At 34.6% G+C, this 13,264-nt stretch overlaps 1 protein-coding gene across 1 annotated transcript; it reads left to right on the plus strand.

Annotated features, from left to right (window-relative positions):
* The first annotated feature begins 5,130 nt into the window (after window positions 1-5,130).
* LOC105961812 (putative disease resistance protein RGA1) lies at window positions 5,131-8,488 on the plus strand. Its single transcript, XM_012986077.2, has one exon. The coding sequence runs from the start codon at window positions 5,272-5,274 to the stop codon at window positions 8,305-8,307; it is 3,036 nt and encodes a 1,011-aa protein (XP_012841531.2). The 5' UTR covers window positions 5,131-5,271; the 3' UTR covers window positions 8,308-8,488.
* Window positions 8,489-13,264: the final 4,776 nt, after the last annotated feature.

Here is a 13,264-nt window from a genome sequence, read left to right on the forward strand (position 1 = left end):
TTGTTGTTGTTGTTGTTGCAGTTTATATTTTTTATGTTGTTGTCTGCAACTTGAAGTTTGTTGGTTGTCCCTTACATTTTATTTGATTGTGGTTTTCATTTTTCATTTTCTTAATTGACTATGGTAGTTCTGCATTTTTTAATCTGCAACTCGTTATTGCAAATTAATATTAGTTTTTTTTTTCTTTTTTGGGAATAACTATGGAAGGTTTCACATATTTTTTGGTTATTTTCCAAAACTCATATTGACACGATCAAGTTTCTAGAAGATTCTCGAGGACGTTTGGAAGTTGTGAATTCAGTAGGACGTCGAGACGATTTATGTTAGGACATCACCCCAGCCAGAATCAGTTATTGCAACACTATATTGCAACGCTGCTTGTAGCTACTGATTTGTATCTTACAATATTTCGTATTTAATGTACTGATCATTCATAGATAAAAATGGTTTGTTGGTTTGTTATGTCATCTTTTATTTCATATTTTATCTTTTGAAAATATTTTATGTTGTTCGAGGAAAAAAAACTTGAAGTACTGATGTTTGAGCGAATTATCAGTAGTTCCATATTGTGTTGTTGTGCAAAGATATTTGCAAAATAATATTTATGACATATGGTAGCTGGTTCCGTATTATATTTATTTTTCTATTTATTTTTGCTGTTACAAATTGCAGTTTGTATGTTGTTAATCTTGGTTTGCAGTTTGTTATTGTAACTCGGACACAACTTAGAAAAAAAAAAAAAAAAAAAAAAAAAAAAGAAAAGAAGGGAGAGAGAAATGAGAGAAAGAAAAGAAGAGATAGACGTGGGACTACTAAAAATAAAAAAATAAAAAAGAAAGGAGAGAAAAAGGAGGATAGAAAAGAAAAGTAGAGAGAGAAGTGAGGGCACTGGCGGTACTCTTAAGGGGTAGGGGGGGGGGGGTGTTGACCCCCCAAGATAAAAAAAACAAAGATTTTTTTATGTATTTGGCATTGTATTTTTTTAAATATTACTTTTGGTTCCTCTACTTTTTTGTAAATATGTGACTTAACCCTTTGTTTTTTTTTTCTCCATAATCTTCTATAAATTATAAATAAATATATCATATTTAATATAAAATATAAAATAAAATGGTTGAAACTTGTATTATTTTAAATAAAATTTATGAATATTACTTATTTTTGAATTTTTTTATCAATGCCTTTATAAAAATAGTATGAGATCGTGCCATGAATCTCCGAATTATTAAGTGCAATACATTATTAAAATAATTTGGATTAATTTATAAATTTTTGTGATGATTAAAATATGATATAATTATAACATATATGATATTTTAATTAAAAATTAGTAATATAAACTTATTTGTTGCAATGTTTTGTGAACCTAAATTTTTTTTCAGGGCGCCGCCCCGAACCCCAAATTTAATTGCCCCCCCTCCGATATTTTGATCATGGTTCTGCCGCTGCATGAGGGAGAGGAGAGAGATAGTAGTTAAAAGAGTGATATAGAGTGAAATGTGGGATTTTATTTATATTTTCCATAACTAACTATTTTAATATAAATAATAATTAAGGGTATTTATGTCGATAGAAAAATAATTTAATTTATATTATATTATATTTATTGGTCAAGGGTAGCTATAATCAACTAACAAAATGGAGCCCGCATGGGTGTAGCTCAACTGGTTCCGGAGGTGGTAAGTTGGTGCAAGGTCCTAGGATCGAATCCTGGCAGCCGCATTGTGGGAATTTCAACTCCAATGAGGGTTGGTTCCATGTGGGCACCAGGTCCGGGTCCGCTACCTTAACGGGCCGTTGAATTACCATGATTTACATTCCTCCATCAATCCTTGTCGGGCCAAGAGATGGGGGCCCTGGGGGCGAGGGATTTCGCCTTTTTGGTGCAACTAACAAATTGGACCACCAGCCATATAAGTTCCAAATAAGGAAGTCCATTTAATTATCCCTATCCAATAACCTCCACTCTCTCTCTCTCTCTCTCTCTCTCTCTCTCGCTCTCTCTCTCTCTCTCTCTCTCTATATATATATATAGATCTTTGTATATGGCTCCCTTGAGCGGTACAAAGCACAGTGGGTTGTTCGCGGTTTTCACCAGCAGGCTGGTATCGACTTTGACGAGACTTTTAGCCCAATTGTCAAACCAGCCACTGTTCGAACAGTTCTCAATATTGCTCTCTCACGATCATGGCCAATCCACCAACTTGATGTGAAAAATGCCTTCTTACATGGCAATCTCTCTGAAACTGTCTGCTGCGAGCAACCTCCCGGATTCGTCGATCCATCTCGCCCCACTCACGTGTTTCGTCTCAACAAAGCCCTCTACGGTCTCAAGCAGGCACCCCGTGCTTGGTATAAGCGTTTTACCTCTTACATTACCACCATGGGGTTCAGAGAATGCAAGTCTGACACTTCACTCTTTGTGTACTGTCGCAACAGTTCACGCGACTGTCGCAACACAGTTCATTCATGCGCCTTCCTTCTACTGTATGTCGATAACATTGCACTTACGGCCTCCACACCAGAATTGCTCTGCTCTATCGTTGTTGCCCTTAATCAGGAGTTCGCAATGAAAGATCTTGGCGATCTTCACTATTTTCTCGGTATCTGAGTCACTCGCTCGTCGAATGGGCTATTTCTCTCTCAACGCAAGTACGCCGACGAGATACTACAGCGTGCACACATGGCTTCCCGCAACCATTGTCTCACGCCGGCTGACACAAAGAGCAATATAATACATGAATAAAGTATCTCTTACATGTTAAAACTTATATCTATAACGACGACATCGTCTCGTTTTGTCTATGGTTATCTATTTGATTTTAAATCTTGTCTTATAAAGGTTTGAATTTAGTTACTCTTTTTTTGGATTTATGGTTAAAACGTATTAGAATTGATTTACTCGTGACATTTATCATTGATGTTATTCACGTTTGTTTCAATTTAAAATTTTACGCTTGGTCATTCATTTTTATTTCTAAATAATTTCGCGTAAAACTTATAAATTATTAAAGAAAATAACTTTTTTTAAATTACAAGGGATTTCGATCCGTGAAGGTTGGGTTCTACTTTAAAACCGCAATAAACTCATCTATCCTAAACAAGTCGAAAACCCACAAGTTTGGTTTCTTAAAATCAAGAACCGTTGGTTGACGGGACGATGGCGGATTTTGCTAGAACCCGCAGGTTTACGACCCGCGCACACCCCTAGTATTTGGCATGTATTTGGAACCAAAACTTATGTATTAATTATTTGATGGAGATATTTGCAGAAGAAGAAGGAGGAGGAGGAGTAAGAAGAGGGGGCGGGGGGGGGGGGGGGGGGGGGGGGGTAGAGAGGAGGATGAGGAGGGTTTGTTTGTAGGAAGAAAAAGGAGGAGGAGGTGAAGGGTTTGTGAAGAGGGAGATAGGTTTGAGGGGGTTTGTGTGTTTGGAATTGAAGAAAGAAAAATGAGATTTGTAATGTATTTTTGGTTTTGGTTTTGGTTTTCATTAAGGGTATTTATGTCATTAAATATTTATTATCTAATTATTTTTTTGGTGGTATTAAAGTAAGAAAAAATTGGTATTAGTCACCCTTTATTATAATCATTTTATAATGTTATTTATATTTATATATTTAGGGCTCGTTTAGTTACCGTTATAAGGTCCTACTGACTAAATAGTATGGGAATAACACGTCCAGTTGATAAGATTCACACTTTTTCAACCCCCTGTTAAAATCAAAGTCCGCTATTAAATGCCACTATTGCATTAAATTAGTAGCACCCCTCCCCCAGAGATTAATTTAATAGGGGGTGATTAAAAAGGAAGAATACAATTTTATCTTTACATCATATCGTATTATTTTAAATTAAGTGGTTCTATAGACAATTCACATATAATAACTGAATTTAACAAATTTAATAGAAGATCTAATCTAAGAAACCGAATATGCTACTAACTAAATAATTAATTAGTCAGTAGAATGTTAATACAATCTCATCTAATTCAATCTAATCCAATATAGGTAACCGGACGAGCCATTATAGTTAGAATTATTAAAACAATAAGTACTCTACTAAACCACTCGGGTAACCTGGGTTCAAGCCCCAATCAGAGGATTTTTTGTGTTATTTCACATAAAATTCGGGTGGACCCAACGGGTACTCGAGTCGGGTCCTCGGGTCCCTGCAGGGTAGACCCGTTGGGCTTTGGGTCCAAAATATCAAGACCTGAAATCGACCCATACATTGGCAGGACCGGGTCAACGGGGCGGGTCGAGGCCGGGGGCGGGTCAAACTCGGCCCGTGATCCCATCCCACCACCCACCCAGAAACCCATTACCCAACTCTTTTCATCTCCGGCTCACCACCACCACAACCACATCCGCCTCCTTCTATCTCCTGTTTTTCCACCAATCTTCGCGGTGGTGCTGTTAGCGACCTTCTTCCCTGACTGAAAATGGGTTCCGGGTCTCCGGCGGCGGTGGAAATCGGCAAACCAAACTGAAGATGGTTTTGCAATTCTTTGCCGAAAACAGTCGAACCCTTTTGAAGCCGTTGCTGGAAAGGCTGACTAAAAGGAAAATTGGATGGATATCAAGGTTGAAGAGGGCTTTTAAAAAACTATTAGGGGCTGAATCAAAAATTTTGAAAATATCCTTCTGCGGCATATGAAATTCCGGGGTGAATTTAAAATTTTAGAATTTTATAATTTTCGAATTTAAAGGGTATTTAAGTCTTTTCAGGTCAATAACATACACCCAATCGCATATATGGCAAGTGTATTGCACGATCGGCTCGTAGGAGATGAATCTGTAATTTTAAAATTTCTAATTCAAGATTACAGTAGTGGCAAGTGCTAATATACTTCATTTCAATTGAAAAAGGGAAAAATCAAAATATTGTTTGTTCGATATTTTCTCTCTGTGTTTAATATATTTACGGCACTCGTTTATCAATACTTTAGTTTTCCACAATTTTGGGGTATGTAAGTTATAAATTAATTTTGGGACAATGATAATTATCTGTAGTTAATGAAACATATAGAATATTAAAAAAAAAAAAAACAAAACAAAACAAAACAAAACAAAACAAAAGAAATATCAATTGTGAATTGCCTGTAAAATAAATGTGATACCAATTGTGAATTGTCCCACCTACAGCTGTGGAAACTTTCACTTTATGCTAAAGCAAAAGCAAAAGCAGAAAATGAAATATAATTAACAAACATAATCTTACATTATCAAAATCAGAGAAACAAGTAGTGTTAGCTATCTAGCAAGCGATAATGGCGGATGCTATCGTTTCCGTTGTGTTGGAGCGTATTGCAGCTCTCGTGGAACAGAAGATCCGATACGAAGTAAATTTGGTGAGAGGAGTGAAGAAGGAGATTCTCAAACTTTCCGTTGATCTGAACACGGTCAGAAACGTGTTGGAGGATGCAGAGAAGAAAGGATGCACGGACAAAGTCGTCAAAGGTTGGCTAACGAGGCTCGAGAACACGACCTGCGAGATGGACGACGTGTTGGAAGAATGGAACCACTCCATTCGCACATTTCAGATCGAACAACAATCGTCTGATCGTGATGTTGTTCCTCATAATAAGTGCACGGTACGCTTCTGCATCCCTCGCTCGTGTTTATGCTTCAAGAAAGTTTCTGTACGTCGTGAAATTGCCTTGAAGATAAAAGAAGTGAAAGAAGTGCTCGATCAAATTTTGGCGGAGAAAGATCGGTTCGGTTTAACGATCGCGGCGTCGCAGCCATCTGATCGTGAATCTTGGCGAGGTCAAACTACTTCTTTCGTCGACTTAGAGGAAGTTTATGGACGTAAGTTTGAGAGAGAAGCTCTGGTGAGAAAACTTCTCGGTGAAGGTGGTGGAAGCGAAGAAGGCATCCGCGTTGCATCCATAGTGGGTGTGGGTGGCCTTGGGAAGACAACTCTTGCTCAACTAGCTTATAACGATAGTCGAGTAATGAATTTTTTTAAATTAAGAATTTGGATATCTGTTTCGGATCCATTTGATGAGGTTGAGATTGCCAAAAGGATTGTCGAGAAAGCGGGAGGGCGTTTACCAAATAGCATGGATTTAGATGGGCTGCTACAATGTGTAAAAGAGTCGATTTCCGGCAAAAAGTTTATTCTTGTTATGGATGATGTTTGGACGGAAGACGATACCAAGTGGAAACTCTTGAAAAACGCTCTCAAAAGTGGTGGAAAGGGTAGTAAAGTTTTGGTGACGACTAGAAACGAGAGGGTTGCAAAAATGATGATGGGGGAGTTTATCGAGAATGATTGGATGATCCATCGTTTAGGAGTTCTCAGTGATGAAGATTGTTGGTCGTTATTCTGTCGGATTGCCCATTGTGGTAAGAGCAAGGATGCATGCGAAGAATTAGAGAACACGGGTAAGGAGATAGCCAACAAGTGCAAGGGGTTGCCACTTGCAATAAAGACTTTGGCGAGTGCTTTGCGTTTCAAGAATACATTGGAAGAGTGGGAGCGCGTGTTGGGTAGTGAGATATGGAAGTTGGAGGAAGTAGAAGACGACGTCTTCCGCCATTTGTTTCTGAGTTACAATGAGTTGTCCCCAACATTGAAGCATTGCTTCTCGTATTGCGCCGTGTTTCCTAAAGATACAAGAATCGATGTGGACAGTATAATTGAAAGATGGATGGCCATGGGTTACCTAGGATCGAATGCTGACGACGATGATGACTGGAAAGTTCGAGGGAGAGGGTACTTTGGTAATTTAGCGGCGCGTTCTCTGTTTCAAGACTTTAGGAAAGACGGCGATAAAGAAATAAATTCGTTTATGATGCACGACATTGTACATGATTTTGCTCAATTCCTGAGGAAGGATGTGGGGTCAATTAGGACGATGAAAACAACTTGCGGAACGTGTAACTCTTTGTTACTTTCCAAGGTCGAAAAATATCGTAGCTGCTTATTTGACAGCAAAGAAGTTGTCGAACCACATGTTTGCGATTCCCAAACAAGGGTGAGGTTGCTTGATTTAAGAAATTGCCGCTTGCATGATATTCCGAAAGAAATAGAAAAGTTGATTCACTTGAGGTGGTTGGACTTGGGTTATAACCTATTTTTCAGTGACGATTTCAAGTCCATTGGCAAGTTGTATAACTTGCAGTTTCTAAGGGTGGATCAATGTACGCTGGGAGGGATTTCGTCGGAAATCGGGAATTTGAGTGCGTTGATACACTTGGATTTGAGCTCGAATAGAATACTGAAAGAGTTGCCGGAGAGCCTATGCAATTTGAGTAAATTAGAAAGGCTGAATGTTAACGAGTGCCGCGAACTGTGTGGACTTCCACAAGGGATCCACAGGCTGAAGAAGCTCAAACATTTGTGTAACGAAGGTACTTATTCTCTGCAGCGATATCCACAAGGAATAGCCGAATTAACGAGCCTAGTCACGTTGAATAAATTCCTTCCTTGCGACGGGAATAAGGTGGGGTGGTTGAAGAATTTTAACCGAGTTAGAGGGAAAGTGGAGTTGTCGATTAAAATAAGCAGTTCGTGTTGTGATTTGGTAGAGGATGCTCGTGAGGCAGAGTTGGGGAAAAAGGTGCACATTCAAGATTTGACGATATTTTTTAACGGCGAAAAAGTGAACGAAAGTTCATCATCGTCGTCGTTGTCGTCTATTTGGAATGAAGTACTAGATGCTCTTCACCCGCATCCAAACCTCCAACAGCTGACTATTGAGTTCTATAACGGCTCTCGACTTCCGGGATGGATTGTGTCGCCCCTCAACAAACTCACATCTATTGTTCTCTTCTTTTGTGAACGCCTTCCGTCGCTGCCGCCGCTAGGTAAACTACCGCTACTCGAGACTCTTTCGATTCAAAATTTATGTGAATTGGAACATGTTGGACGGGAATTCCTCGGAATAGCAACAGCAACAACAACAACATCTTCGTGTTCGTCTTCGTGTTGGTCTTCGTCGGTGGTGGGCACTAATACTATTGATGGTGGCTTTCCCAAGTTAAAAACACTGATATTTTGGAGGTGTGAAAAGTGGAACAAGTGGGAGGACATTGGTGCCGAAGAAGACGAAGAAGAGTATTCAATAATGCGTTGCCTGACGCACAGGTTAATAATAATGCCTTGCCTGACGGAGTTGGAGATCCGTGGCTGCGATGGATTGACGGAGCTGCCGCAACGCCTCCTGCGAAAGGTGTCGCGGTCATTGGAGAAGTTGAATATTAGTGGTTCAACACAACTGAAACAATTTTACGCTGACGGCGATGGTCGGAAATTCATTTCCCGCCACATGAATCCACGCCTTCGCTTCGCGTATTAATTGAGATTAATTATTAGTTTTGTTTAGTTTCAATTCTTCTGCCCTGCCTGCCTGTAAGGTAATTGAGATGGCAGAGGTGGTAATTAATTTCATGCTTCTCTATTGCCACAATCCACACTTTGAGCTTTACTATTAGTTTTGTGCCATTCATCTTTCATTAATTCAATTAATTCAGGTTATATATTTTGCTTGCAACTCTAATTATTACCATTTATTAATTATAATATCAATATCACTTCTACTATTAAAATAAAGTTAGATAATGAATTATAAAAACAACACTACGGAGAGAATCTCCGACGTGGAATCTCGTGGTTCAGGCCCACCGGGTGTACATTTCTGTGTCGTTGGCGGCTGGCTGCCGCCACCGCGGTTGCTGCCGGAGAAGAACTTGTGATGGCCAGTATGAATAAAGTGGCAAAGCAAAAAAACTTTGTAAAATAATTAAGCCATGAAAAGTGGTGGAGCACGGCGGTCACTGGCAGTTGAAGGTCGTGGTAGAATTCTCTGTTTAATTTCACTTGGTCAACGCATTATCCTACGTGGCCACATTCTTTTTTATTTATTTTTAAGAAACACAATCTACTTCAATTTTTTGCTTATTCAATTTTGTTTAGGGGTCTTTACAAAATAAGTTCATCAATGAATATGAGACTTGCTTTTTATGGTTTGAAAATTGTTATTTACTGTTCAAAGACTCTCTCTCTCTCTAAAAAAAACGCTCTCAAGTCGATTTCATCACAAATCATTCTTATTGGTGTGATATACGAACATAAATGAGTTCATCGGATAAAGATCTGGATAGCGGACATAACGAGGTAAAAATTCTGTCTTTTCGATCGAAAAAAATGGGCTAAACGTTTAAAAGCCCATCTCGGGCGCCCGACGGTGCAGTGCACGCCCATGTTGGGCGTGCAGTTGGCTCTTGCACACCCATTACGGGCGTTTGTAGGCCAACTGCACGCCCAACATGGGCGTGCACTGCACCGTTGGGCGCCCGAGTTAAGCTTTTGGCTTTTAAACGTTTTTTTTTTTTTTTTTAATCAATTTTTTTACGCTTTTTTTAGGACGATACGTCTACAATTGAAGTTGATCATACCGATTATTTTACAACAACTCAGTTGTTTGATTCGAAGGATGAGGTAGTGGTTTGGGCGAGGTTCGTTGCAAGAGGTCTTTTTGTGAAAATGGTAAAAAAAAGTTGTTCTAAAAAAAAGATTTTTCTGACTTGTGACCTGTACGGGGAGAAACGAGAATGTCCATCAACTAACCCAGACGCGCGCCCGAGAAGGACCGGTAGCAAAAAAAGAAGTTGTGGTTTTCAAATTGTCGGAGAGTTACGGTCGGACGATAGATGGGAGGTCAGAGTAGTATACGGGAAGCATAATCATTTTCCAATATATGGGAGGTCAGAGTAGTATACCAAAGGTGTTGCGGAGTCGACGTGAAGCGTGGGATATTCTAACTAGTGTTTGATTTAGTTTTGTTTTTTTTATTGGAATGAATGTATTACTATTGACATTGTATGTTATGATTATTATGTTATGATGTTATAATGAATGTTAGTATGTTATTATTATTATTATATTATGTTCTAATAATAATAATAATAATAATAATAATAATAATAATAATAATAATAATAATAATAATAATAATAATAATAATAATAATAATAATAATAATAATAATAATAATAATAATAATAATAATAATAATAATAATAATAATAATAATAATAATAATAATAATAATAATAATAATAATAATAATAATAATAATAATAATAATAATAATAATAATAATAATAATAATAATAATAATAATAATAATAATAATAATAATAATAATAATAATAATAATAATAATAATAATAATAATAATAATAATAATAATAATAATAATAATAATAATAATAATAATAATAATAATAATAATAATAATAATAAATAATAATAATAATAATAATAATAATAATAATAATAATAATAATAATAATAATAATAATAATAATAATAATAATAATAATAATAATAATAATAATAATAAAAATAATAATAATAATAATAATAATAATAATAATAATAATAATAATAATAATAATAATAATAATAATAAATTTTTTTTTCTGAAAATTTTCGAATGGGGGGATTTTGGAGAAATTTGAGAGTTTTAGGGGTTTTAGAGAGATAAAGTGTTTTTTGTTTTGAACAGTAAATAGCAATTTTTAAACTGTAAAGAGCATTTCACATGAATATTTATTCATGAAATCGAGATAATAGATTATTTTACAAGAAAGTCCACACATGGTCCAGATTTTTGTAAAAGATTAAAATAGCTCATCATACTTTAATATGCCCCAATTTCATTTTTTTATTTAATCTAACCTCAATTTGACGTCAAATTTCACAAATTATTCAATTTTGACTCAGCACATTTTTATAGACAATTTTGTCCGTCACCATCGGTCTCCAGCGTTGACTTTTTTTTTTTTCCTTCTTCTTCCTGATTTTTCCGCCGGTTTTTGGCGTTGACTTTTTTGTTTCTTTCTTTTCTTCCTGATTTTTCCGCCATCGGTTTCCAGCGTTGATCGGCGGTCAACACCGGTCTCCGGCGTTAACTTTTTCAAAAAAAAAAATTATTTATTTCTGTAACATTTTTTTCCCGTTTAAAGAACAATATTGATGTGATTGACAGTAATATTAAGAGCCTATTTGGCTAAGCTTATAAGCTCCTAAAAACATCTTATAAGATGTTTATGAGCTTAAAAACTGTTAAAAAGTGTTTGGTAAAAAAATTAGAAAAGATCTTATTTTAAGGGAGCTTATAAGATGTTTTTAAAAAAGTACATCCGCCCCAATTTTTTTTTCTTTAAGATCTTATTTATTTTATTCCTAAAACCCTCAAAATACAAAATTACCCTCAAATACTTTAATATATTACATGAATACTGATAACATTTATATTTTATCAAAACAACATATACTTGTAATCAAGATTAATAATTAGTTAAAATATAATTATCATAATAATTGTAACAAAAAAAATTATTCTCTATTTATATTTTATATGTATATAAAAATACCGAATATTCTTATTATCTTAATAATACATTATATTTCTTTTATCTATAAAAAAAATTATATTTCTTTTATCTAAAAAATAATTATATTTCTTTTACATCCTTTATTTTATACTAATATATTAATGGGACAAAAAGTTAAAACTTTCGCATATCCGTTTCATTAAAATATTTAATTACACTTCATTTTATTTTAAAAAATTGTCAAATGTCATGTCAACATACATCAAAAAAATTATTTAGTTTATTTAATATATAATTTTATATTTTTCTTTTTTATTTGAAAAATTAATTTTTAAATACTATAATAATATTTTAGGAACAAAAGTATTTCAGTCGAATTAGTTTGACAGTTATAATGGCGTCATGTTCTATTTTGTCATTATAGCGATAAAGAGACCTTTTATTTCCAAACACCTGAACAACTTATAAAAACTAAAAGTAACTTATACTCTACATATCCAAACATCTTAAAAAATAATTTTTAAAATAAGATCTAACAGCTTATCAGCTCCTAAATATCTTATCAGGTGTAGGAGCTTATAAGATGTTTTAAATAAACTTAGCCAAACGGGCTCTAACTATATTACTGTTAAACACGGTAAAATTAACTATACTACAATTTAACACAGTAATATTGCTATATTAATCTCTACCACATTAATATATATTAACACAACAAAACTCATTATTATTGTGTAATATAGTAATATTAATATGTTAACCATTCAACAAATGTAAACATAATAAAAAAAACCAAAAGAATTAATATTAATGTGAGTGACAGTAACATTACTATAACAGTAATATTACCGTCAAACACAATAATATTACAATAATAGACAGTAATATTATTACGTTACTCCGTGAATAACTCAAACAAAACAAAAAAACCCAAAAAAAAAAATATATATTGATGTGGTTGACAGTAATATTACCGCCAACCACAGTAATATTATTGTGTTTACAATAATATTGCAATAATAGACAGTAATATTATTAAGTTACTACGTGTAAAACTCAAAAAAAAAAACTAAAAAAAAAATAATAATAATGATGTGGTTGACAGTAATATTATTGTGTTTACAGTTATTTTACTGTTAACGACAGTATAATTACGTTGACTTGTCAGCAAATCAAACAAAATTAAAAAAAAAATAACAAAAAGAAAATAATAATATTACGTTAATTTACTTTCAACGGCAGTACAATAACATAAATGTATTGTCAACGACAGTACAATTACATTAATGTCCTGTCATTGACAGTATAATTACGTTAATTTGACTGTCAGTGACAGTATAATTACCGTTAATGACAGCACAATTACGGCCAACGTTTAACGGCGGACGTAAAAAAAAAAAAAAAAAAAAAAAAAAAAAAAACTAAAAAAATTCAACGCCGGAATCCGGCGGCGAAAAAACATACCAGGGAAAAAAAAAAAAAAAAAAGAGTCAACGCCGAGATCTGGCGGCGAAAAATATACCAGAAAAAAAAATCGAAAAGTTAACGCCGGAATCCAGTGACAAAAAAATATTTCTTGAAACGAAAAAAAAATGTTTGAAAAAAATAAAATCAAAATTGGATTTTTGTGGTCAAAATTGATAAATTGGGGTTAAAATTAAGAATTGGGAGGGTTGGGGGTAATTTTGTCATATACATAAATTTTTCTTTTATTTATGATAAATATTAAAGGGATGGGCTTATTGGGGTAAGAGATATAATCCCTAAACCTAGAAAAAAAAGATGTTTGGTTAGGGACAGGGGCGGTACTACATAGGGGCAAGGGGGGGCAGTTGACCCCCCAAGAAAAAAAAAAAAAATTGTTTATTCTCCACAATTTTATATAAATTATAGATATATATTATATTTAAT

The sequence above is a fragment of the Erythranthe guttata genome, chromosome 9 (assembly GCF_056151865.1).
Source record: "Erythranthe guttata isolate IM_541 chromosome 9, IM_541, whole genome shotgun sequence".
Lineage (NCBI taxonomy): Eukaryota > Viridiplantae > Streptophyta > Magnoliopsida > Lamiales > Phrymaceae > Erythranthe > Erythranthe guttata.